Source organism: Neophocaena asiaeorientalis, unplaced genomic scaffold (assembly GCF_003031525.2).
Source record: "Neophocaena asiaeorientalis asiaeorientalis breed wild unplaced genomic scaffold, Neophocaena_asiaeorientalis_V1.1 scaffold49, whole genome shotgun sequence".
In the NCBI taxonomy this organism is placed as follows: Eukaryota; Metazoa; Chordata; class Mammalia; order Artiodactyla; family Phocoenidae; genus Neophocaena; species Neophocaena asiaeorientalis.
The window spans coordinates 4,766,099-4,792,645 of NW_020172456.1; the positions used below are offsets into that span (position 1 = coordinate 4,766,099).

At 39.4% G+C, this 26,547-nt stretch overlaps 1 protein-coding gene across 6 annotated transcripts in view; it reads left to right on the top strand.

Moving 5' to 3' along the window:
* The first annotated feature begins 1,164 nt into the window (after nucleotides 1-1,164).
* Nucleotides 1,165-26,547, top strand: part of MLH3 (mutL homolog 3) — a 28,044-nt gene continuing 2,661 nt past the window's right edge. Inside the window, exons 1-11 of one of the 6 annotated variants that reach the window (XM_024737750.1) lie at nucleotides 1,165-1,256; nucleotides 2,617-5,962; nucleotides 8,368-8,466; nucleotides 9,170-9,255; nucleotides 9,992-10,096; nucleotides 11,133-11,205; nucleotides 15,761-15,832; nucleotides 17,112-17,223; nucleotides 18,234-18,393; nucleotides 25,291-25,314; nucleotides 25,420-25,498. In XM_024737750.1, the coding sequence (XP_024593518.1) occupies nucleotides 2,680-5,962; nucleotides 8,368-8,466; nucleotides 9,170-9,255; nucleotides 9,992-10,096; nucleotides 11,133-11,205; nucleotides 15,761-15,832; nucleotides 17,112-17,223; nucleotides 18,234-18,393; nucleotides 25,291-25,314; nucleotides 25,420-25,498 (4,093 nt within the window). In that variant the 5' untranslated portion in view covers nucleotides 1,165-1,256; nucleotides 2,617-2,679. Of the gene's footprint in view, nucleotides 1,257-2,616; nucleotides 5,963-8,367; nucleotides 8,467-9,169; nucleotides 9,256-9,991; nucleotides 10,097-11,132; nucleotides 11,206-15,760; nucleotides 15,833-17,111; nucleotides 17,224-18,233; nucleotides 18,394-25,290; nucleotides 25,315-25,419; nucleotides 25,499-26,547 lie in introns of those variants that run through there. The other 5 variants (XM_024737751.1, XM_024737752.1, XR_003002224.1 and 2 more) reach the window with 5 other exon arrangements.

Consider the following 26,547-nt stretch of genomic DNA (forward strand, 5'->3'; position numbering starts at 1 on the left):
GGAAAGAGGCCCTAGAAGAAATCATCATTTCAACACTTTGATCTCAGATTTCTAGCCTCCAGAACTGTGACAAAATAAATTTCTGTTGTTTAAGCCACCCAGTTTGGTACTTTGATATGGCAGCCTTAGCAAACTAATACAAGCAATAAGCATTTTGCTTCATCAGACTTAGATATCTCCTGATTTGGTTTAGTCAGCCATTAAAAAAAGTATATATCAGGGCTTCCCTGGTGGCACAGTGATTGAGAGTCCGCCTGCCGATGCAGGGGACACGGGTTCGTGCCCCAGTCCGGGGAGCTCCCACATGCCGCGGAGCGGCTGGGCCCGTGAGCCATGGCTGCTGAGCCTGCACGTCTGGAGCCTGTGCTCCGCAACGGGAGAGGCTACAGCGGTGAGAGGCCCGCGTACAGCAAAAAAAAAAAAAAAAAAAGTATATATCAAATGCTTATTGAGTTTGACAAGTTTATCATAAATTCCAGTTTTTTAAAATACAAGGTTTCAATGAAAACAGGACAAAGCAAAACTGTAGGTTGGTTAACGAGTCCCATAACACCTATTCTCACAATGCCCTTAGAGTTCCACTCTCATTCATTAGAAAAGAAAGCTTAGGTGGTATTGGGAAGATACCAAAAAAGTCAATGAAGGGAGTCTTGTCGTCCTCATCTGTAACTTAAGAATAGAGCTATATAGTTTCTTGGTCTTTTCCAGCTCTGAAATAATACTATAGATCTCTAGATGGAAGGCTTTGGATTTATTAATTAACTGAGTACCTAACATAAGCCAGGCACTGTTCTTGCCATGGGGATACAGCAGCAAACAAAAATAGACAAAATCCATACCTTCATATAGCTTACATTCTAGTGAGAGAAGATAGACGATAAGCAAATAAAATATATATTGAATTAAATGGTCGTACGTGCAAAGGAGAGATGAGAGAAGGGGAAAGAAGAAAAAACAAGTAAAAATTGCTAGAAACAGCTTTTCACGCCATGCTAAAACGGGAAAAGGATTGAGAATTCGGGGTACTAGGGAGAAGAGACCTTGGGACACGTGAGTACCGAAGCCGGGAACACCTGGTGCGCATGCGCATTGGGGTGTCACGGACTAGAGGGTGTTCTCGGCGGGGCAGCTAAGAAGCGCATGCTCGCGGGATCGCGCGTGCGTGAACCTCGCGTGCACGAGCCTTGCGAGCCAACGTGCGCGCGTCCGGCGTCCGAGGCGGTTGGTGTCAGGGAGTTGTTGAGGCGCGATACGAGGTGACTTGGGGAAAAGCACGCGACGAAAGGATGATTCCGGGAGCTCTTCTACCACTAGAAGGGCCCTGGCGACCGCTGCGGGCCAACCTTACGGGCCAGCTGCGCAGGGGCTCCGGGAAGCCCCCTGGCCTGCCTTCAGCGGGGCGCCCGAGCCTGGGCAGGCTGGGGTTTCTGGTTGCCAGTTGGGGGAGGGGATGGGGGTGGAGCTTGGGTCTGGCGGGGTAGGCGGCCTCCGCCCTGCTCCCCGATGCTTTCTTATTAGCTCGGAACCCGGATGGAGTCGTCCCGTTTGTCCCAGGAGCCCTGAAAGGACTGGGATATAATCAGGAAATCGTTGAGTTGGGTAGCAGTCGGAATACTTATTAAACGTTTACCTCTCATTTTTTGCCAGCTGCAAAGTTCATGATGTTAGAAATCGTCAGATCTGCAATTATCGCTCTGATTTTCCCGGGTTTGAAAAACTAGCCCTACCACTTGCGAGAGGTCCCCCCCATGCTGCTCTCAGCTGTGAAGGGAGGGGACCTTTAATTGCACTATAATCTTATTTTTTTTACCTGTCAGAAAACTTAAAATCAAGTTTAAACTGCCCCTTGCCATCATGATTATTGCCAAGGTAGTTTGAAGCCATCTGTAAAGACCAAAATACAAAATAATAGTAAGGGCCTTCTGAAAACTTATCAAAGTAATACATGAACAATATTTAAAAATCAAATACAGAACGGCTTACAATGACAAGGAATTTTCCTGTCCTATCCTTTCCCATTCTTAGTCTGTTTCCCCTGAGATAACTACATTTAGCCAATAATAATAATTACTATTATTAATCTTAATCTCTTCTTGACATAATTTGATTTTATTTCCTCTTGTTCCTTCACCCTAGTTATTACAGTGTCTTAACACTTCATTATAAGTTTTTTCTAAAAGTCATGGTTATTGTGTAATGTATAAATGTTATGAAACTAGCTTGGACTTTTTTTTCATGAAGAATTTCTAGCTAATGTTTCTTAGTGTAATTTAGGCATCTGTTTTTGGTGAAGTGATTAGCATTTTGAACATGTCTTTGCAGGTCAACTTCAAGTGTGATTATGATTTCACTTTAGGGCATATGGGATTTAGAGAGGAGCAGTAAAAATTATGAAATTATGAATGCTGTTTTGGATGTTAAAATCACTGCACCAAACAAGAGCTGTGTGATCTGCCTAGAGATCAGAGCTATAATTTGTTTTGTTTTACAATGTGGTTTAGTAAGAGATTTCATTTACCTCAAATATTTCTTTATAAAGCTTGAGAGAAATGGTTGATGCCGTGTAACTCCGAAGCTTTAAATGTGTGTGTGTGTGTTTTGTTTTTCCTCCCGTAGGCAATTATTTCCAGTCAGAAAAGGGAACCAGTGCCTGGCTTTCTCACCAGCTTTCTACCTGCCATGATCAAGTGCTTGTCAGTTGAAGTACAAGCCAGGTTGCGTTCTGGTTTGGCTATATGCTCCTTAGGCCAGTGTGTTGAGGAGCTTGCCCTCAATAGTATCGATGCTGAAGCAAAATGTGTGGCTGTCAGGGTAAACATGGAAACCTTCCAAGTTCAGGTGATAGACAATGGATTTGGGATGGGGAGTGATGACGTAGACAAGGTGGGAAATCGTTATTTCACTAGTAAATGCGACTCTGTACAGGACTTGGAGAACCCAAGGTTTTATGGTTTCCGAGGGGAGGCCTTGGCCAGTATAGCTGACATGGCCAGTGCTGTGGAAATTTCATCCAAGAAAAACAAGTCAATGAAAACTTTTGTGAAGCTGTTTCAGAATGGAAAAGTCCTGAAAGCTTGTGAAGCTGACTTGACTCGACCAAGTGCTGGGACAACAGTCACCGTATATAACCTATTTTATCAGTTACCTGTAAGGAGGAAATGCATGGATCCTAGACTGGAGTTTGAGAAGGTTAGGCAGAGGATAGAAGCTCTCTCACTCATGCACCCTTCCATTTCTTTCTCTTTGAGAAATGATGTTTCTGGTTCCATGGTTCTTCAGCTCCCTAAAACCAAAGACATATGTTCCCGATTTTGTCAAATTTATGGACTGGGTAAGTCCCAAAAGTTAAGAGAAATAGATTTTAAATATAAGGAGTTTGAGCTTAGTGGCTATATCAGCTCTGAAGCACATTATAATAAGAATATGCAGTTTTTGTTTGTGAACAAGAGGCTAGTTTTAAGGACAAAGTTGCATAAACTCATTGACTTTTTATTAAGGAAAGAAAGCATTATATGCAAGCCAAAGAACGGCTCTGCCAGTAGGCAAACGAATTCAAGTCCTCGGCATCGGTCTAACCCAGAACTCCATGGTATATATGTAATCAACATGCAGTGCCACTTCTGTGAGTATGACGTGTGCCTGGAGCCAGCAAAAACTCTGATTGAGTTTCAGAACTGGGATACTGTTTTGGTTTGTATTCAGGAAGGAGTAAAAATGTTTTTAAAGAAAGAAAAATTATTTGTGGAATTATCAAGTGAAGACCTTAAGGAATTTAGTGAAGAAAATGAGTTTAGTTCATTTAGTGCCACTCTTCAGAAGCAAGTGTCCTCCGATGAGAAGTGTGACCAGGTCAATTTCCAAGAAGCATGTAATAATATTTTGGATTCCTGTGAAATGTTTAATTTGCAATCAAAAGCTGTGAAAAGAAAAGCTCCTGTAGAAAACATAAGCACACAGAATTCTAGGGATTCGGAAGCTATCAGAAAAAAGACAAATGATTCATTTTTGTACACTTACAAATCCGATGGGCCAGCCCATAGTAAAATGGAGTCATCTTTACAAAACGAAGATAGCGCTTGCTCAGAGTCAAGGATCTTAGAACAAGAGACAGCTGAAGCATCAGAATCAGGAGCAAATGAGAAACATAAAAAATCTTGCTTGGAACTTAACTCTTCAGAAAATCCATGTGGAGCCAGTTCAGAAATGTCTGCAAGCCCTTTTCAGACACTTTATCACTTTGAGGGGAGTGGAGAAGGTCTAGAAATACAGAAAGTAAGTACTACTGCTAATGGCATGGCTGCCAACATCCCGAAAAAGAATAGAATTCAGAATCAACCGGAGAGATTTAAAGATGCTACTGAAATGGGATGCCAGCCTCTGCCTGTTGAGACAACATTATCGGGAGCACATGGTGCTCAGAGAGAAGAGAAAAGAAAAGAAGAACCTAGTAATTGTGGAAGAATAAATGTTTTTAGTTATGGGCAAGTTAAATTATGTTCCACTGGTTTCATAACTCATGTGGTACAAAATGAGCAAACTAAATCAACTGAAACAGAACATTTATTTAAAAATTATGTTCAACCTGGTCTTGTGAGTGCCAAAGAAACATTTGGAAATAGAACATGCCATTCATTTGAGACTCCAAACACCAAAGATTTAACCACCACTTTAAGTAAAGAATTTGCTCAACTGCCCAACAAAAGATTGTGCAGAACAAATGTAAGTTATGGGCTAGAGAACAAACCTATAGCAACTTATAAAAATTTTGCTGTTTTTCAGGAAAGTAGTAAAAAATCGTACACAGGTTGCTTACTACCTGACACATCCTCTTTCACTCGGGGTAGACATGGTTCAGATGGTAGTGAGAAAACAGGTAAGTTGATTTGTTCTGCCAAACCCATAGCTCATAAGAAACTAAGCTTAAGTTCACAACTAGGATCTTTAGAGAAGTTTAAGAGGCAATATGGGAAGATTAAAAATCCTCTGAATACAGAAGTGGAGGAAAATATCACTTTAGAAATCACTACCGATCTCAATCCTCAGGTTGAACCTGACATTCTGTGGAAAGACAAAAACCACTTAGACAACTCTGGTATTTGTAAAATCACTACTATGAAACATGATGATTCAAATAGTAGTTGTCAACCAGTAAGTCACATGTTTTATTCAGAAAAGTTACCATTCTCCAAGGAAGACAGTTGTTTGGAAGAACAGATGCCTTGCTTAAGAGAAAGCCCTATACCTCTACAGGAGTTATCTCATTTTAACAGAAAGCCTTTGGATGTTGAGAAGTCACCTGAATCACTAGCCTCTAAATTATCCAGATTGAAAGGCTCCGAAAGAGAGACTCAAACAATGGAGATGACGAGTCATTTTGATGAACTTTCACAATCAGATTCCAGTAGGAAAGACAGTGACTTGTCCAGTGGGTTAACCCTAGATTCTTGTAAGTTATTTAAAAATGAGCATAAAAAACCAGAAAGTGGCAACATCCCAATGTCGGACTCTGTCACACAGGGTAATCCCTTCAATAAAGACAGTGAAACATATTCTAACAATACAACAGAGAACTCTGTGATGTCAGAAACTCCTTTAGCACTGCCCTATGATCATTCTACAGTTATCGGTAAGGATTCAGATGTTCTTATAGCTTCAGAACAACAGATTGGAAGTCCTGACTCTCCGAGTCGAATGTTAGTGAGTCACGGAGAAGATTCCACAGCTGGCCAAAATGGAACTTGTTGTCAGAGTGAGGAATCTATAGCAAGAACTTGTTCTGAAAATGAAGAGTCCAACACATGTTCTTTGGATTGGCAGCAGCATTTTGATGTAGCCCTGGGAAGAATGGTTTACATCAACAAGCTAACAGGACTTAGCACATTCACTGCTCCTACTGAGGACGTTCGGGCTGCTTGTACTAAAGACCTGACAACTATGGCTGTGGATGTTCTACTTGAGAATGGTAAGTATATGGTGTTCACTGGCATGAATGCTTTGGAAGGTGGAAATAATGGCTAAGGAGTAAGATAATCATGTTCAAAGAGATTATCTCAGCAGATAGAATATTTTGAAGCTTAATTATAAAATGTTTGTGAAAATTCTCCAGGTCTATTATTATTTAAACATAAAAATACAGTGAAAGAATGATACAGAATGGAAGTATATGTATATGTGTCTATGGGTGTAGGTATGTGCAAGAGGGTGAGACAGTTTTTAATGAAAATGGTGCTATTGATAGTTGAGAAGATCTACAGTGTTTCCCTACCCCACTTTCCCCTCTCTCCCAAACACACAACTCTCTAAGAAATTGGTCTTTAAAGGCACCTGCAATGCCAGCGTGGTATTTTTCTGGAAGTTGCTCTCTGCAGCTCCCAGGTAAAGGGCCAGAATGATCCTGTAATCATCCTAGGTTTCCCAGGAAAATCTAGGGCTCAGTACAGTGGTATATTTATAAACTTTTTTTTTTTTTTTAAAGAAAAAAACTTGACCGTAAATTTTGGGGAATATAGTTTAAGTATGTATTTTTATAATCATACTTTGCAAATGTACTTTATTATAATACATATGCTAATAATCTTGATCTGTATGAGTGGCTGTTATTCAGAAAGATAGTAATGTGGCTTTTAGATCAGACCACAAGGCAACATTGGGGCCTAGGCTAAGACTCTGAGTTCCCAGGTCTCAGTCAGCATTAAAAGTGACATTGCTTTGGCAGCGTGTTGAGAGCCAGATGTTGGGAGATGGTAAAACTGATTTCCATCTGGCAATAATCTTGGTTTTGCATCAGGATGATGCAAATGTTCATCTGTATTAAAAGTCTTGAGTGTTGCAAAAGAATGTAAATAGTATGAAGGTAATTGCAAATTAACTTATAATTTCTCCCTAGGATAAGTATCTCTAACAGGAGGCTCTGATTTATTTAAGGTTAAATAAGGCTTTTATTTTTCAATGGTTTCCAGTTTTTTTCCTTGTAAAAAAAATAATCACTGTAGTAACTTTCAAAATATTAAATAGAAGAAAACCCTTTTCTTCAGTACTGCTCCTGAGACTAGCAGACGGCTCGTAAAGACACACGTGTTTTTCAACGTATGTAGTTTTGTGTCCTGATTTATAGTGAATGCTTATCAGAGGTAAATCTAAGGCACTGGCACCTCATCTTCCTGAAATGCAACTGCTTCTGATATGGTGACAAAAAATAACTGGATCACATTAAACTGAGATGGTTGTTGCTAAAACAAAGGGGGGCAATCTTGGCTGCCATGCTCAACCTAAACATCTGCTATTGTTAAACAAATCTAGATGTGTAAAACACTTCAACCTGCTCAACGCCTGCGTTAGCAAGTCTTGTGGTGAACTTTTGAGAGTCATGTTAAGTCAGAGATTCATCATGAAAAATTAAGTAGTTAGGGTCTAGAAACTAGTTCGAAGAAAAGATGGCTTCCGAGCACCCTCCATTCACGGGGAGGAAATGGCTGGAAATGGCTGGTGCGAAGCAGAACAGTAGGACTTGTTGAACCACCCAAAAAACATCACATGAGATGAACTGTTAAGAGGTAAATTTAATTGGACAGAAGAGAGGATCTATAAAGGTAATTTTAAGGAATAGTGTCAAGTCTTCAAGCCCTGGTAGTTTTTTCTTTAAAATGTCTTTAACGCTGTCCTTTCTGTTGATAGTGACACAACCTTATTTCACCTCACACTTTACTTTTATCATTCTGAATTTATCTCTCTCCAGTTTTTGTCCAACACGTTTATCTTTTTGAAATAATAGTTTCATCATGTTTTGCCCCTGTTCAAAACTGTCAAATTCAACATTGTTCCTAAAACTCAAATCTTATCATCCTTCAGAGAGGAGGGTAGAATTTGGGCCAGATCTTACTGGATTTTGGAATTTAAGTTGTGAACCTTTCATTCATTCATCTATTCACTTATTCACTCATTTGCTGGTCATTCACACTGTGTTTGGAGCTGCCACATTGCAGATTAACTGGCTTTGCTTTCAAGAGTCCACAGTCTATTAGGGAGGACAGCCATCTAAACAATTATAATATGATGAGATAAATGTTAGACACACACTGGGCACACACACATATAGAGAGACACATATATTGGGAATAAGAGGCATGAAAATTGGGGATCTATTCTTCCTCATTCTGTCTGATATAGATGGCTAATAGGACTAAGCATTAATGCAGATTCCTAAGTTAGCAGAATAATTTCATTAAAGAACTTCTGACTCAATCTGTTGTTCAGTAGTCTGCCTTATGTCTTAATTCAGTTTGTGCAGAAAGAGATTTTATGTAACTTAATTTTTTACTAGTTTATTTTTTGAGTTCAAATGTCTAGGTTTTTCTTTTTTATATTTAGGATCTCAGTACAGGTGTCATCCTTTTAGAAGCGACCTTGTTCTTCCTTTCCTTCCTAGAGCCCGGGAAGAGAGGACTGTGATGAGACAGAATAACAGAGGTAGGGGCATTAACAGAGATTGCCAGAACACCTAGTACATACTGTGCCACCTAGCTTAAAGAAAACAAAGCAGGGTTGTGTTATTGAGCTTGATCAGTGCCAGCTGTGCCTTCCTGGAACCAGGAATTCCCCACAGTCCTGTTTAACAGCAGAACTAAGTAATTCAGTGCATGCATTTAGATCAGAAATTACTTTTCCAGACGAGGTCAATACTGTGTGATCATGCAGTCTGTGGTGCCTTGTGATTGAGAAAATGTTTCTTATTTGTAAAGATTGGAGCTGAGTCCATATTGCATTAGTTTTATATAAGCAAAATTCTTATCTGCAAAAGAAGCTACAGACATTTATCATTTTTCTTTTCTTCATTTCTAAAAATAGATAAGGTATATTTTTACCTAAAAAAAGTGAGGCTACTAATTTGAACTGGTTTTTCTTCTGGACTTGTATTCTGAAATATCTGGTGCAAATAGTTTGGAGAAAAAGCTATAGTGCCAGAAGATACAGTCATCAAGTTTAGTTTAAAAAGTAACAGATCAAAACAATTTAGAGATACAGCAAACGCTGCACATTTGCAGTATGTGGGGACAATGTGTCTGATCTTTGGTCTTAAGGCTGTACCACACCAAGCATGAGACACCATTCACCATTCACCCACTTCCCTGAGGCTCTTGATGCCAACTTTACTTGTCCCCTTTTGCTGTAGCTACTGGGGACGGAGCTGTTGGTCCCGAATCGCTTCAGTCTTTGTTCTCAGAATGGGACAACCCAGTATTTGCCCGTTATCCAGAGGTAGGTCTGCAGCAATTTTTCTTTGCTTGTTATTTAAAAATTTGAATTTCATTTAAATTGGGTATGGACACGAATGACTATATTCATTTGTAATTATGAATGGCAAGTGAGCATGTTTCCAAATAATTTATTTGGAAATTAATATTTACTGTAGAGAGGAGGAATCAGAATTCACAGCAGTTTGGAAGCTCGGACATTTTGGGTTATACATGTGTAACCACTTTGTGAATAGTGAGTGTGTTTACCACTCTCAGAAACCCTGACTTGCAGCTTTGGCAAAGTATTTAGGGTGGTGGTAATAAAAACTGTTATCATTAGGTAAAGCAGTGAATCTGCTAGAGGAACAGTTCACCACTGGACCTGAGTATGCATCCTCTCCTCAGTGGGTTATCACACAATGCGCTTTGTGTGTTGTAATACAGGTGTAGCGTATATGAGCATTTGTTACTGATTCATCGGTTAAGATGTCTTTAAGGACTTGCTCATGAAGCGCAGGCAAACTGTTATTCTGAAAGTATTGGTGTTTGTCAGTAATTTTCTGTATAAGCAAAAATTATTATTTAAGAGTAATAATTCATAAAGCCTTTTGAATTTTTATAAGTTTCCTGAATTCAACCCACCTCTAATAGGTTCTGTGAAAATGAATGTTTGTAAAGCACTTTGAGATCTTGGGTAAAACAGTTCTGCAGACATAAAAGATTACAGTGTAAATGACGTTTGATCTGGGTCTTTCTAGGTTGCTGTTGACGTTAGCAGCGGCCAGGCTGAGAGCCTAGCAGTTAAAATTCACAACATCTTGTATCCTTATCGTTTCACCAAAGAAATGATTCACTCCATGCAGGTAAAAGATTGACTGTAAAATCTCATTAAAATATGTGTGTGTGTATATATATATAAAACCTAAGCTAGACTAACTCTTGTGAAATTGGATTTATTTGATGATATAGACCATCCTGGTCAAGGCACATGTGTTCTTTTTAATCTTACTGAAACTTTTATCATCAGAAGAAAAAGCGAAGGATTAATTATAATTACAAAGATAAAAGTGTCCTTTGTAGTGTGAGCAGGTTTGGAGGGATGAATTATGGATTCAGGCTCACAGTTTCAAGGATTATATATTGACTTTCTATACTGACAATAATTTGTATTTGTAAATCAACCAAGTAATGTAGAGAAATTGTCCTTAACTGTGCAACAATGCCCCTTTTTAAATGACCCTCTATTGTATGAGGCTACAAATGATATGGCTTAGGAGACCCCAGATTGAGGAGTTCCATTAACAGAAGGGACCCCTTCTCTCATCTGCTTTTCTAGTTTGCCCTCTCTCTACGCCACTCAGGCTGTCTTCATCTCCTTATTTTAAGTATGGAAACAAATTAGGAGGTTAGACCGATCTAGGCAGAGCAGAGCCACCAAGGTCTGAAGCCACCGGTGGCTTTTAACTTACAGCTTTAATGGACTAGCTCCTACAAGATGGGTTTCCTTGCTTTTGCATACATTTTCCAAATTTTTTTCAGACCTATTTGTTAGCAATCTCTGGTCGTATTAATAAATCTCTAGTCATATCACCTGTTAATAAGAGTCATTCTGTTGGGAACATTTCAAATCTACTTGCAAGTTTTATTAGCATTAATCCTCTTAGATGCCTCAGTCTGTTTCCTTGTAGTCTCTCCTTTTGTCTTCTGATCACTCTACTTGCCTATTCTTTTTTCCTTCCTAATGACTCCCTCAGGTTCATCAGCACCTGTCCTCAGTCTTAGATATGAATGTTATAATGCAAACAACTTTAAATTAAGTACAGTTTTGTCTCTCTCTATGCAGATAAGCCTTTGTTAATCTTTATTTAGTATTGTACCACTTATTTGAATGTATGGCAGGTTCTCCAGCAAGTGGATAACAAGTTTATTGCCTGTGTAATGAGCACTAAGACTGAAGAGAATGGTGAGGCAGGTAAGAATGAGGTTTAGCCTCAGTAACCAGCTGGTCTTCTTTTTTTTTTTTTTAAATTTATTTATTTATTTGTTTGGTTTTTTTATTTTTGGCTGCGTTGGGTCTTCGTTGCTATGCGCAGGCTTTCTCTAGTTGTGGTGAGCAGGGGCTACTCTTCGTTCTGGTGCGTGGGCTTCTCATTGCGGTGGCTTCTCTTGTAGTGGAGCACGGGGTCTAGGCACGCAGGCTTCAGTAGTTGTGGCTTGCGGCCTCTTGAGCACAGGCTCAGTAGTTGTGGTGCACGGGCTTAGTTGCTCCACGGCATGTGGGATCTTCCCAGGCCAGGGCTCGAACCTGTGTTCCTTGCATTGGCAGGCAGATTCTTAACCACTGCACCACCAGGGAAGCCCCAGCTGGTCTTCTGACAACCTCCTTTTAAGGTTATTTTTTTAATATACGACACAGTTTCAATGATTTGGACAGATTAGGAAAAACCAATCTAAATTAATATTATGAAACAACAGTTTTAAAGTACATTTAGTTTTATATACATAGACATGTATATACATGTTAAACTATTAAGAGTGGTTACCTTGGGAGTGCGAATGGAAATGGGCAGAGGGGAAATTTCATCTTTTACTCTTTAAATATTTTATAGTCTTTGACTTTTTAATAATGTTTTAATGTGTTCCCTTTATAATAATAGAAAGTTTATATGATGAACTCTGATAGATTTATCAAGAGTTACATATAATCTCTTGGTGACCTGCTTTAATAAAACAACAAGAATTTGTAAATAATAACATTAACTCATTCAACAAATATTGATTGAGTGCCTATTGCATGCCAGGAACTGTGCTAGGGATACAATGGTGGGAGAAAATATTCATGCAAGAGAAACAGATAGTTACACAAACAATTAAAATTGTAACTCTAGTGTTATGGAGGAGAGAAACAAGATGCTGTAAGAATCTGTATTGGGAGATTTGATTTAGTAGGGAGGTCAGGGAAGGTTTTGTGGGTAAAGTGAGATCTGAAGTATAAGTTAACTAGGTAAGGAAAGGAGGGAGGAGTATTCTGGGCAGAGGGGATAATATGCAATTTGTGCTTTCCTCTCCTTCAGTGATAGGAAGCAGGGCAAGCCCTTCCTTGTGTGAGAGCAGGAGACAGGCTAGACAAGTAGGTGGCGGCCAGATCTTAAAGACCAATTACAAGCTTTGTCTTCCTCCCAACACCAACTGGAAACAACTGGAGGCTTTTTTATTGTTGTTTTCGCAGCGGCACATGTCACATCACATTTGCATTTTGAAAACACTGCTCTGGCTGCAGTGTGGAGCCTGGAGCGCGTGTCGAGATGGAGTCCCAGTAACTGCAGAGAGACTGTTAGGAGGATGTTGCAATATCTAAGAAATGATGGTTAGCTGGGATCAGGGTGACCTAGAGAGAAAGATATTTAGGAGATAAAGTCAGCAGGACTTGGTGATGGAGTGGATATGGGGAAGGTATATCAAAGATGACTCCTGGCTTTCTGACCTATGTAACTGAGTGGATGATGTTGCAGGAGGACGAGGTTGGAGAAGAAGCAGGCAAGAAGGGTGAAAATCATGAGTTCAGCCTGAAACCCCTTTGAAGTGTTCAAGAATGTGTCAGGAATATTACAGGTCTAGGATGCGAGGAGCATTCTGACATGGAGATCTAAGTCCGAGCTGTCAGCATAAAGTCAGTCACTGAAGTCACGTGTATATATTTTATCACCTAGAAGAAGAATGAAGAGTGAGGAGGGGAAGAGAGATTCTGAATCTAGAGTAATTCCGCCATTTAATAGCTGGGTAGGAAAGGGTGAACCAGCAAGAGAGGTTATGAAACAACAGAAATAGGAAGAAAACAAGCAAAGGTTGTGTTGCAAAGCCAAGACTTTGTACTAAGTGCTGCCGAGAGGTTAAGATGAGGACCAAAAATATCTGCTAGGTTTCCAGACAGTGGAGGTCAGGGACTTCAGACGAGAGCTGTTTCAGAGAAGACATAGGACAGGAGAGACTCCAAAATCTGTGACATGGAAGAGGGACTAAGGAGAGTGAGGGTGCGAGGCTTTTTTTTTAACTGGGAGACTCTCGAGCCATTTACAAGGAATGCTTGATCCTGTCAGGCTCTGGAAAAGGCCTGAGTGGCTGAGTCCTGAGCACCACTGGAGGAGGTGGCTCCCGATGGGTAGACCTGCAGGCGAGAGCTTCTAAAGTTTGAAAGCAGTTCATTCTCTTTGTACTTCAAAATATTCTTTTTTTTATCTTGTTTACAGTATAAATTTATTTAGTAAATGTCATCACAGATCAAAGGTAAAGTAACCAAAAGTTTGGTCGTAATTATCATAAATATAGAATTAGTGAAGGTCAAATTCTAGTAGTCTTACTACTTCTAGAAAGGGAATAGATTGTCTTCTAAAGTTTTGATTACCTGGAATTCTTTGTTGTTTAATACCAAAATCTCTACTAATGGCACCTGAGACGGGTGTAGCCACAAAATCCCCAGACAGTTAAATTGCTCTTGAGATTCTGGATTGTTACGGTATTGGTTAGCTGCCATCAAGGAGTACTCTTATATAAAGAGTTTTTCGAAATCAAAACGTAAGTATTTTTATTGTTGTTCGCAAATACCGAAAGCAACCTATTCCTATAATTGAGTTACTTTTATTTTAATATTTGCACATATTTTTAATGGCTAAATATACTATTGTTTTACATTATTGTGAAATTAATGCCATATAATGGCATTTTTTATTGCATGTTTCCACCTATAATAAAATACAGTTGTTCAGTTATGATCCTCTAAAGAATAAGGATTCATTCATTTATTCTGTAAATGTTTACTGAGTGCCTGTTATGTGCCTAGTGCTATTATACATGCCAGGAATATAACAGACAAAAATCCTTGCCCTGATGAAGCTTCTATTCTGTTATTTTGGAATATCAAAAATACAGCTCTGACATGAGTAAATTACCTTCATATATTCTGCTCCATTCAATGAATGGAAAATATCATGAACATTTTGTAGACTATAAATCATTCCTCCAGAGTCAGGTGCAGGATTGATTTCGTAGGGTCCCTGACTCTTGGTGATTCACATTGGCTCAGGTTTTGAGTTTGAGGTTACTCCCTCATAATTTATTATTTATTCCATTGTTCTGCCCAATACAGGATGTTCAGTATTCATCACAACCAGCTGCAACTCCTCCTATCCTCAAAGGAGTTTAAAATTCAACATTTTGGGGCCTGTTCTGTGGTTGAACATGCTGTCAGAAAAATCATAATCTTTTTATTTTTCAAGTCAGTAGCTCTTAGCCATGAATTTGATGGTGTCATACAAACAATTTTTTTAATCTTTAGTAGAAATAGGAAAAACAGGCATTATCTAGTTTGATCAAATTCAAGAGGAGAACTTTTATTTCAATATAATCAGTAACAATAAACCTCAACCCTTTGGCCAAAAGTAATAAAATTACAAGCTAAAAAGATGTACGAATGTAATAGAGGATCAGTCCTCCTGTCAGTGAGAAAGGGATTTATTTCCCTGTAGGTTTGGCTTTGGGGTCAGGACATTCTGCTTCTCTCTTGCACCTGAGAGTGCAAAGCCTTGCTACTCAAAATCAAGGTCTGTAAATAACATCATCTGGGAGTTTGTTAGACTCGCACAATCTTGTGTCCCACCCCTAACCTACTGAATCAGAATCTGCATCTTAATAAGATCCCCAGGTGATTTGTCTGCTGTTCAGAGTTTGCAAAGCCCGAGTCTAAAGCAAGGCAAACTGTGGCCTGGGGGCCGGATCCAGCCATAACCTGTTTTTGTACAGCCAGGGAGATAAGAATGGTTTTTACTTTTTTTTTTTAATTGACGGGTAGTTAATTTACCGTGTTACATTAGTTTCAGGTATACTACATTTTTAAATAGTAAAAAAAGAGCAAAGGAAGAGTTATATTTTTCGACACATTAAAATTATATGAAATTAATATTTCAGTGTCTGTAAAAAGTTTATTGGAACACAGCTACAATATTCACATGTCTATGGCGGCTTTGGTTCAGAAGGAATATTTGAGTAGTTGTGACAGAAACCATGTGTCCCAAAAGCCTAAAATATTTACTGTGTGGCATTTCACAGAAAAATATTGCTGACCTCTGATCTGAAGTGTAGTAGAATGCTTCATGGGTTCTGGGGCAGCTTGCGAATCAAGGTCAGCTGATTATAAAATGTGTGGTTTAATGATCCTTCATTGTATCAAATTTGAATTAATAAAGCAAAATCAGTATTTAAACATTGAGAATGTAGGGCTTTCACCATGTTTTAGAAATGAAATACTAATGAACTAAAGAGTTTTTCATCAGGGATACATTTGTTTTAGTTTTTCCCGTAACTTTAACTTTTTAGGAAATAAAAGATACAGTTGTTATCGCTCAGTCTGTATGCTTCTCTTATGCTCATGTTGTTAAATAGTTTGAATTAAGCTTTTTCTCCCTCAACACAACATGATTATTTTAATCTTGACCTGAGAATTTGAAACCCGGTGGTGCTTGCTGGTCTTCTAGGTGGAAACCTGCTGGTCTTGGTGGACCAGCATGCTGCCCATGAGCGCATCCGACTGGAGCAGCTGACCATTGGTAAGGATCTGCTGAGGACTAGGAAAGATTCGAGACTCCCCAGCAGAGTTAATGTACCTGAAAGAGTTTTTCTAACTGTGACTGTTGTGAAAAAAGGTGAATCGTACCTTTTAAAAAATGAAGCTGAAAAAAAACGGTAAAGAAAAAATGAAGCTGAAGCCTGCAGGTATGGCTTCTTTTATAATTGAAAGAAGGCAGTAGTTCACTTTACTAATTCAAACATGTGGGTCTTAACACATGGTCAAAGGCGTATTTGCTGTATCCTTATCATCAACACTAAAGATTAGGCTACTTTATTACAACTTTCAGCACAAAGATATGCCCCTCCACATGCCCATGTGATCTTGGTTTACCTTCACAGTTCATCAGGCAGAGACTACCAGGCAGCTCAGAAGGCCCAATATATTGTTTTTATTTTAAAATTTAATGTGTTTTTGAATAGGTAGTATAATCCAATAGGCTCAAGTCTGAAAGGTACAAAAGGGAATAAAATAAGGTCTCTTTTCTACCCTTGCCCTTCATCCAACCTAGTTTCTCTCCCCAGAGGCAACCTGTATCGCTAATTTGTTATGCATTCTTCCAAAATCAATCTGTGCTTTTTAATCTTTGCTACCCATTTTTCTCATATGAGGCAGTCTGTTCCCCAAGGTGTAAAATACCAGAAAAATCTTTACTCCTGTGGTCAAGTAATAAAAAACCCAAATGTTGTAGAGTTAGTTGAGGACCTAGGGAGGTATTTCATGGACTAGAATGGCAGTGATGTTACTTCCATGTTCACTTTTCCTTATAAAATGAAGACCTAAGAGTTGGGAAAGATACAATAAAAAGTATTAGAAAAACTTTCTTGCTCTAGGCCCTGGACCATTTGAGAATACTACTGACTGGTTCTCTTCAGAGCCTGGGAAATCCTTCTGGAAGAATGAGGGAGCCTTCTTGAGCCACTGGGTTGTGAAGTAAACCCCTTTTATCTCCCCAGTAATCCGTATTAGTCAGCCTCTGTTACTGAAACCACATTTGTTGACTATCTACAGGAACATCGCATTGTTCATTTGAATGTAAGATTAAGTCTTATATTTCTTATTTAAGAAAATACTGCAAAAATGAATAAACAAACTAGATATTTACTGGTTTGACTTTAATAATGGAAATTCAAAGCCTAAAACTGAACATTGAACATGCTGCTAGGCATTATAATAATTCCATGACTGTGTCTTCGTTTTTATCTGAATCTGGAAGACTTCACTTCCTGCTCTTAACCCATTCATCTTTCTCTCAATAGGTTCCTATGAGAAGCAACAGCCGCCAGGCTCTGGTCGAAAAAAATTACTGTCTTCCACTATAAGTCCTCCACTAGAGATAACAGTGACAGAGGAACAAAGGAGACTCTTATCGTTAGTACCACCACGAGGTTGTGATGTTGCTAATGTACATTCTCTGGCCAGGGTATAAGCATAACTATTGTTGCTTATCTCAGTTGAGGCACTGAGACCAAGAGAGGTTACATGACTTGTTCAAGGTCATAACAAGTTTTAAGTGGTGGAGCAGGCACTCAGATGCAGGTCGTCTGACTCCAAATGCTGTTCTTTCCACTATATCACAGCTATTGAGTATAGGATAGAGTTTCCCTGATAATTTTTTCCAACAGTTGGCTTAGAGTACTCTTACCATTTCTTGGAACGGTCAATATTTATGCTGTGCTGTTTCTGAAAGTGAAGTTACTGCAGTAATTGCTTCCATTCTGCTTTGCCTTGGTACATTCTAGATTCTTAGTTTTTGTTACCATAATCATACTGGGAAGAAAGTAAAACACCAGGCCACAAGGAGGGGGCAAATCATACAATGAGTCACAAGATAGGACATTTTCCTACTTCGGGGTGGCACAAATTATTGGAAATAAAAAAGAGAGAATTGTCTCTAAATTTATTTAAAGTTTGGGAATATGCCACTGCCAATAAATCTTTTTCCCTGGGGTATAATTTATATTAGAGGCAGATCCATTTATTTACATTCCGTTAATTAGGACTTCTCAGTTCCTCCCGCTGTTAATTATCTCCCTGCTTTTAGTGCTGATTCAAAACATTCTTAACCCTTTTATTTGTGCCAAACGTCTTTAAGTGCCAGCAAGGAGAAGTCAGCAATTCCTCAGTGAAGAATAAAACATTTAGGAACAAGACATAGAAACAAATTGATTCTCTCAACGGAAAAGAGGAAAAACAAAATGAAGGTTACTGTAATTCAAAAAGGAAATTTGATAATAAAATCTAAATAAACAACCATGAGTGTGAGAAAAATATTGTACGTTTTAAAGCTTTTGGCAGCTTTTGAGAAACTATCAAGCATTTGGAACTGATACTGAAATGTGAATGAAGTAATTCTTTTACATTTGAGGTTCTCTCTTTAGGTGTTACCACAAAAATCTGGAAGATCTGGGCCTTGAAATTATATTTCCAGACACTAGTGATTCTCTGGTCCTTGTAGGAAAAGTACCACTCTGTTTTGTGGAAAGAGAAGCCAGTGAACTTCGAAGAGGGAGATCTACTGTGACCAAGAGCATTGTGGAGGTAAGACACAGCTGCAAAAGCCGAGAAAACTGCTGAGTGCTAATAACCTCCTACTTTGTTCAGAAATTCTCTATATTCATCTTTTATTCAACAAGCATTTATGAAATAACCTGCTGGGTGCCAGGTGCCAGAGATTCAAAGATGAATTAGCTCAAGGTGAGGGAGAAGGACATTTAAATAATTATACTATAATGAAATTTGGCCAGCAGAGGTATGTTCAGAAGTGCCATGGAAATACAGAACATTTACTGTGCCCAGGAGGGTGGAGGTCAAGGAGACTATCACAGAAAAGCATTTGTTTTTTTGTTTGTTTGTTTGTTTGTTTCAGGAAAAGTCTTGTAGAACAGTAGGAGCCTGCCAAGTACAGAAGAGGGGATAAGGTCATTCTAGACAGAATAACAGATATCAGAGACTTGAAGCAGATCCCATGCTTAGGGAACTACCAGTACACATGGCTCGAATTAAGATACACACAAGGTAGTGGTGGGCCTAGATGAGGCTAGATAGGTTGTCAAGGCCAACTCATAACGGGATTTACCATATTCAGCTGAATAGTTTGCATTTCATCCTGTAGGCAGCCAATGAAGAAGAGCAAAATACACTTTAGCACTGCATTTTAAATACTTTACTGACGTGTTTTGTTTTTTTAAAACAATTTATTTTGTATTTGTTGTCTTTTCTTTCCTCCTTTCCTGTTTTCTATTAGAGTTTTCTTTATTTCTCTTTTTTTCCCCTCTACTGGTTTAGCAGGGGAATTTTAGCTTGCATATATAACACAGTTTAAAGGTAATTTGTTCTTCTGCTCTCTTCATAAACCGTACACAAACCTTACCACCCTTTCTCTTGTACCACTTTTCTCCCATCTTCCATTTTGTTGCCTGTTTTAATTCCACCTTGTCTTTAATTCCCCTGGTAGACCTTAATTTTATAGTAAATGTTTATTTAGCTTAACCAAGATGTTTTCCATCCTTTGCTCACTATTGCTTCTTGCATCCTATTTATTCTTTGTGTTGTTTTCTTTTCACTGAAGTAAATCTCTTAAAAGTTCTTTTGTTAAGAGTCCATGAATAAAATATCTTTGAAAACATCTTTATTCCACCTTCACATTTGCATGATTGTCTAGCTAAAAGTAGAATTCCATTTTCTTATTTATTCCTCAAGCATTTCAAAAATATTCTATTACTTCTGACATTCTATTTTTGCTACTGAAGTCCATTGTCAATTTTATTATCATTACTTTGTAGGTAACCTGATTTTGTCTCTGGTTGCTTTTAAGATTTCTCTGTCTTTGGTGTTCTGCCATTTCCCTATGATATATCTTTGTGTGGATTTATTTTGATTTCCTTCTTGAGATTCATCTTACATATTCAATTTGGAAAATATAGTTATTATCACTTCAAACATTGCTTCTTCCCCCCTTCTCTCTCTTGCCTCCTAGAAATGCTATCAGATGTCTACTGGACCTTATCATTCTATTCTCCATGTCTTTGGCCTTCTCTTTCATATTTCCCATGGTTTTATCTCTCTGTGATGTATTCTGGGAAATTTCCTCATTTATCTTCCAGTAAACTAAGTTCACTCTTCATCTACTGTTTAATTAGGTGTTTAACTTGTCCACTGGGTTGTTTATTTCGATGACTATTATTTTTTTCCAGAAGTTTTATTTGGCTCTTTCTCAGATCTATCTGTTCATTTTTCATGGTGTCCTTTTTTTATTCATTGTGGTTTCTTAACTCCTTCTTTAGCTCTTTCTGTTTGGAGCACAGGAAAATCCACATCAACTCAGTCTATCATTTTTTCCAGAAATCTGAATTACTTTAGTAATATTTAAAAATAAAAAGTAGAAGATAGATTTAGTGGATAAAGTGTGGGATACATGGATATAGGAAAGGTTTGAGGTAGAGAGCAGTTGAGAGGCTAGTGCACTGGAAGTAAGACAGTATGAAGATTTGACTAAGTCAGTAGCAATGGGAATGGAGAGGAGGGACATATTTGAAAGGTAGACTCAAGAGGACCCTGTGAACAAGAGAATATAAAAGAGATAAAGGAGAAAAGATAAGTAATGATTCTGAGGGTTCTCACTCAGATGACTAGAGGGATGGTGCCGTTGACAGAAAAAGGAAACAGAGGAGAAGTACACCTGGCTAGGGAGTTAGATTATGAGCCTTAGTTTAGACACATTGAATGTGCCTTCAAACGGAGATGTCCAGTGGATGGACAGACTTTGAGATCTAGCACTTGGGAAAGAAGTCAGGGCTGTAGTATCTATTTGGAGGTTAACAGTATACAGTTGGCCCTTGAACAACATGGGTTTGAACTGTGCGGGTCCACTTATACTCGAATTTTTTTCAAAAAATACACACTACACTACTACAGGATCTGCGGTTGGTTGAATTCCCAGATGTGGAACCGCGTCTACGGAGGGCTGACTGTAAGGTTATACAAGGATTTTCTACCGCACAGAGGGTTGGTGCCCCTAACTCCTGTGTTGTTCAAGGGTCAACTGTATGTATTTTGATGATATCAGAATCTGGAGAAGGGTCTAACAGACGTGCAGTTGTTCAGGGAGAATACGTAGAAAAAAAGAGAGCCAAGCATGGAGGCTGTGGAACACCAGCATTCAGGGTGTATATGTTTTGGCAAAGGTCCAGAAAGCTACTGCTGAAAAGAAGAGACTGTAAAGGATGATTGAAAATATTTGGTCAGAGAAGGAGGAGGAAAACCACGGAAAAGTAATATTGCCACAGCCAAGGGAAGTTTTAAGCAAGAAGGGAATGGTCAACAGTGGCCGGAGAGTAAAGCCTGAGGAGTTGGATTTGTCTGTCAGGGGACACTGCCTGCCTTGTGGAATCTGTTCCTAGGGGTGGGCAGGGGGTCAGGAGTGAGGGAAGGGAGAAAGGGGAGCTAAGGAGCCCTCTCTTTCCAGGACTTCGGCTACGTACCAAAGAGATGGGGGCGACAGCTAAAGGTTAAGGGTGTCAGGAAGTGTGGGGCAGGACACAGGTGGAGGAAAGGTTTTTGTTTCTTTTCAGATGGGAGAGACTTGAGCATGTTTGTAGTCTAAGTGTGAGAAGACATTTGAGAGGAAGAGGCAGCTAACATGCCAGCCTTGGGATCATCTTGACTTTACCCTTCCCAGAATTGCCCTTTGATCAGACCACCTCTGCTTGGCTTTCAGCAGCGCTCTTTTCTCCCAACAGAGCTTATTTTCTCCAAGGCTCCTCCTCCAAATTGTCTTAAATCCAAGAGATAGGATCTGTTAGAATCTTTTATAGTAATTCAATCCTTAAGTATTTAACGAGAAAATTATAATGAAAACTTTTCCTAAAGTGACTTCAAAGAGTACTGGCAAGAAGTTTACCTCAAACTGAAACAAGGCTTATGGTTTCAGCAAGTCTTGATTATATTAAGTCAGGCTGATCAGGAGAGATTTTGTTGATTCTGAAAGAAGCTGGAACAGTTCTGGTATCTTGAAAAAGCGGTAGTTACTTGGATCTAGCAGTTGAAAGATCACTAAGACATCTTTCTGTAAAGTTCTATCCTCTAGCCTAATGAATGAGCCTTTTAAATATTAAATTATCTAGCATTAATGTTCAATTTGAAATCGAACATTTGAAATATGAAATGAATAGAGAATAAGATCCGTTTCCCCTTCTCCACGCTTACAGACTGATGTTTTACAAGTCCCAGATACATAAGCACAAGAGAGAAGAGCAAAGAAGTTAGGTTTGATCTGTATCCACACTAAACTTTGTTAGTGGGCCAGGTACTACGAGACATCTTTCTATTTAGGTTTGTTTGGGAAAATATGTGGCTTTTAAAAAATACATAGTATCTACCAACTAGCTCTTGGTAACTGTGCTCATTTATAAGTATGGTGGACTAGTCTGTAAATGAGGCAGGGAGGAGAATTTTCTTTTTTGTTTTGAAGTTTTAAATTCTTTTTATTTTTATTTTTTTAATTGGAGCATAACTGCTTTACAATGTTGTATTCTGCTGTACAATGAAATGAATCAGCTATATGTATACCTATATCCCCTCCCTCTTGGACCTCCCTCCCACCCCCCTCCCCCATCTAGGTCATCACAGAGCACCAAGCTGAGCTTCCTGTGCTCTATAGCATGTTCCCACTAGCTATCTGTTTTACGCATGGCAGCGTATATATGTCAATCCTAATCCCCCATTTTGTCCCACCCTCCGCTTCCCACCCCCCATGTCCATATGTCCGTTCTCTACATCTGTGTCTCGATTCCTGCCCTGCAGATAGATTCATCTGTACCATTTTTTTTTCTAGATTCCACATATATGTGTTAATATACAATATTTGTTTTTCTCTTTCTGGATTACTTCACTCTGTATGACAGACTTTAGGTCCATCCACATCTCTACAAATGACCCAATTTCGTTCCTTTCTATGGCTGAGTAATATTCCATTGTATATATATATATCACATCTTCCTTATCCATTCATCTGTTGTTGGACATTTCGGTTGTTTCCACGTCCTGGCTACGGTAAATAGTGCTGCAGTGAACTTCGGGGTACATGTGTCTTTTTTCTTTTTTCAACATCTTCATTGGAGTATAATAGCTTTACAATGTTGTGTTAGTTTCTGCTGAATAACAAAGTGAATCAGCTATATGTATACATATATCCCCATATCTCCTCCCTCTTGAGCCTCCCTCCCACCCTCCCTATCCCACCCTGCCCATTTTGAATTATGCTTCTCAGGGTATATGCCCAGCAATGGGATTGCTGGGTCATATGGTGATTCTATTTTTGGTTTTTTAAGGAACCTCCATACTGTTCTCTATAGTGGCTGTATCAATTTACATTCTCACCAACAGTGCAAGAGGGTTCCCTTTTCTCCACACCCTCTCCAGAATTTATTGTTTGTAGATTTTTTGATGATGGCCATTCTGACTGGTGTGAAGTGATACCTCATTGTAGTTTTTGTTTGTTGTTTGTTTGTTTGTTTGCGGTATGCGGGCCTCTCACTGTTGTGGCCTCTCCCGTTGCGGAGCACAGGCTCCGGGCTCCGGACGCGCAGGCTCAGCGGCCATGGCTCACGGGCCCAGCCGCTCTGCGGCATATGGGATCTTCCCGGACTGGGGCACGAACCCGTGTCCCCTTCATCGGCAGGCGGACTCTTAACCACTGCGCCACCAGGGAAGCCCTCATTGTAGTTTTTTAAATTTACTTTTATTTATTAATTTTTGGCTGCGTTGGGTCTTTGTTGCTGCGTGCAGGCCTTCTCTAATTGCAGCAAGCAGGGGATACTCTTCATTGCAGTGCGCAGGCTTCTCATTGCAGTGGCTTCTCTAGTTGTGGAGCACGGGCTCTAGGCATGCAGGCTTCAGTAGTTGTGGCTTGTGGGCTCTAGAGTGCAGGCTCAATAGTTGTGGCGCATTGCTCCATTGTGGGCTTAGTTGCTCCACGGCATGTGGGATCTTCCCGGACCAGGGCTCCAACCCGTGTCCCTTACATTGGCAGGTGGATTCTTAACCACTGCGCCACTGGGCAAGTCCCTCATTGTCGTTTTGATTTGCATTTCTCTAATGATTAGTGATGTTGAGCAGCTTTTCATGTGCCTCTTGGCCATCTGTATGTTTTCTTTGGTGACATGTCTATTTAGGTCTACTGCCCATTTCTGGATTGGGTTGTTTGTTTTTTTGATATTGAGCTCCATGAGCTGTCTGTATATTTTGGAGATTAATCCTTTGTGAGTTGCTTCATTTGCAAATATTTTCTCCCATTCTGAGGGTTGTCTTTTCGTCTTGTTTATGGCTTCCTTTGCTGTACAAAAGCTTTTAAGTTTAATTAGGTCTCCTTTGTTTATTTTTGTTTTTATTTTCATTACTCTAGGAGGTGGGTCAAAAGAGATCTTGCTGTGGTTTATGTCAGAGTGTTTTTCCTAAGTTTTCGGGAAGAGAACTTTCTGAGTCTGGTTTAAAAAGAAGTCTATCATGTTGTAATCTTAGGAAGCTAATTTTTTTTTTTTTTTTTTGCCGCACCGCTTGGCTTGTGGGATCTTAGTTCCCCAACCAGGGATTGAACCCAGGTCCCAGCAGTGAAAGCTCTGAGTCCTAACCACTGGATCACGAGGGTATTCCCAGGAAGCTAATTTATACATAGCCATTTCTAGGAGTAAAGAAATCCTGTGTTTTCTTATAAAGAAATGATTAAATATGCCATATCTCAGAACAGTTTTTAACCTCCAGAGGGTAAACAAATTAGTAGCACGAAATAGTGTCTGCTTTAAATTTCTTTAGTCCTTTTGTAAATGTTAACATCTGCAGGGATGTTACTATTGAAAAGGCTACCCTAGGGACAGAGATATGCAAAGGAGGAGAAATTTCTCAACAAAATGCCTCAGAGTAAGCTTTTTGACCTGAAGGGAATTGTCACACACACAAAAAATGCCTGTGGGAACTAAGTGACTACTTATTTTTATGATATTTAAACAAGTGTTATACTGAGTGCATAGTTGTATTGACGATTGTCGTGTATTTATTCTGTTTATGTGCAGTATTAAACATGTTCTAGCTAAGATTATAAATGCAAACAGAGAGCCTCTTAGTGAGAAACCTCCCTGCTATTCAGTTGAGTCATTAGGCCACCAGTTATATAACCTCATGAGCTGATGAGCTATCTCTGGAGAAAGCTTCAGTAGCTAAATACATTCTCCATTCAGTAAGAGTTCTTTCAGTTGTCTTGGTATTTCGTATTCAAAGTGCCTTACAACAAGTAAATTATTTGCATCTAGGTGCTATATTGCTGGAATTCTTTTCTTCAAGAGGCATATTTTAAAGAAGAAAATTGGAATATTTTGTAAATTATCAAAGGGCTATTATAACATAGCAATCGATTAATGCCTGTTTTCCTTTTTCTCCTCGTAGGAATTTATTCAAGAACAATTGGAGGTAAGCTTTTCTCTTATTTTGGGGTTTCACACAGAGACACCGCACACAGAAAGCTCCATTGTCCCACTTGCTTTTCCATTAACAAAGGATGTGTTTATGCATTAGCTACTCCAGGCCACAGGAGGCATCCAACGGACTTTGCCACTGACTGTCCAGAAGGTGTTGGCATCCCAAGCCTGCCATGGTAAGACTCTTGACACACTAGCTATTGAGTGCCTTTGCGTGCTGCGTGCTGGCCGGGTTCAGCAGTTATGAAAGAAGTAGAAGACACGATTATCACCTGCCTCTTGGAGGGTTCAGTTTGGATCAGGAAACAGTACACTAAAAATGAACCCGAAAAAATTACTTTTACAAAGCAAAATACCACCATATATATTGGACCATAATGCAGACTGACTTATATGAGTGGAGCAGTAACTGCATTTTTGAGTCAAGTTTTGAATGAGCTGTGGGACATGGATTCAGAGGAAGGGAGAGATTACTACAGGGGAGGAAATAGCCTGTGCAGAGATCCAAAGGCAGAAACAAATTAGTTATATGAGAAGCAGCAAAGAATATCAGGAAATTAAGCTGGTGAGGAAGCACAGAAACCTAGAAGGTCACAGCAAAACCTTTAGACTTTATACAGAGGGCAAGAATCATTGAGGGTTCTTGAGTAGCGCAATATGATAAAATATAGAAAACGGTATTGGAGGAACTTACTCTAGGGATCATGACAGCCACAGAATCCCCTGCAACTATCATTTGACCATGGTGGGGTGTCCACTCCAGACACCCTCCCTCCATTTGATCTCTCCCCATCAACCTTCTCCTCTCTTCACTTCCTGTCTTTTCTGGCTTTGTAACCTCAGTCGCTCATTAGTTTGTCTCCTGTAAATATCACAAACTCCTTCCCCCCTTTATCCTATCTTTACTCCTCATATTACTCCATCCCCAATTTCATCATCTCTGCCTTCAAAGTGTATCTTAAATGTCTCCGATGTGATCGGTTTCTACTGCCGCCTCCCTAGTTCTTGCCACTGTTGAGTCCTCTGACTTAGTCTCCTCACATCTATTCTGGCTCCCCTTCAAGCCATTCTTCCCTCAACACCCAGAGGAATCTTTTTGAAACATTCCTCTGAGCATGTCATTCTTCTACCAAAAGCCTGACAATGACTACCCATTGCTCATAGGATGAACATTTTATTCTTTACCGTGGCCTGCAGGGGTCTTCATGGTCCAGCCTCTGCCTGC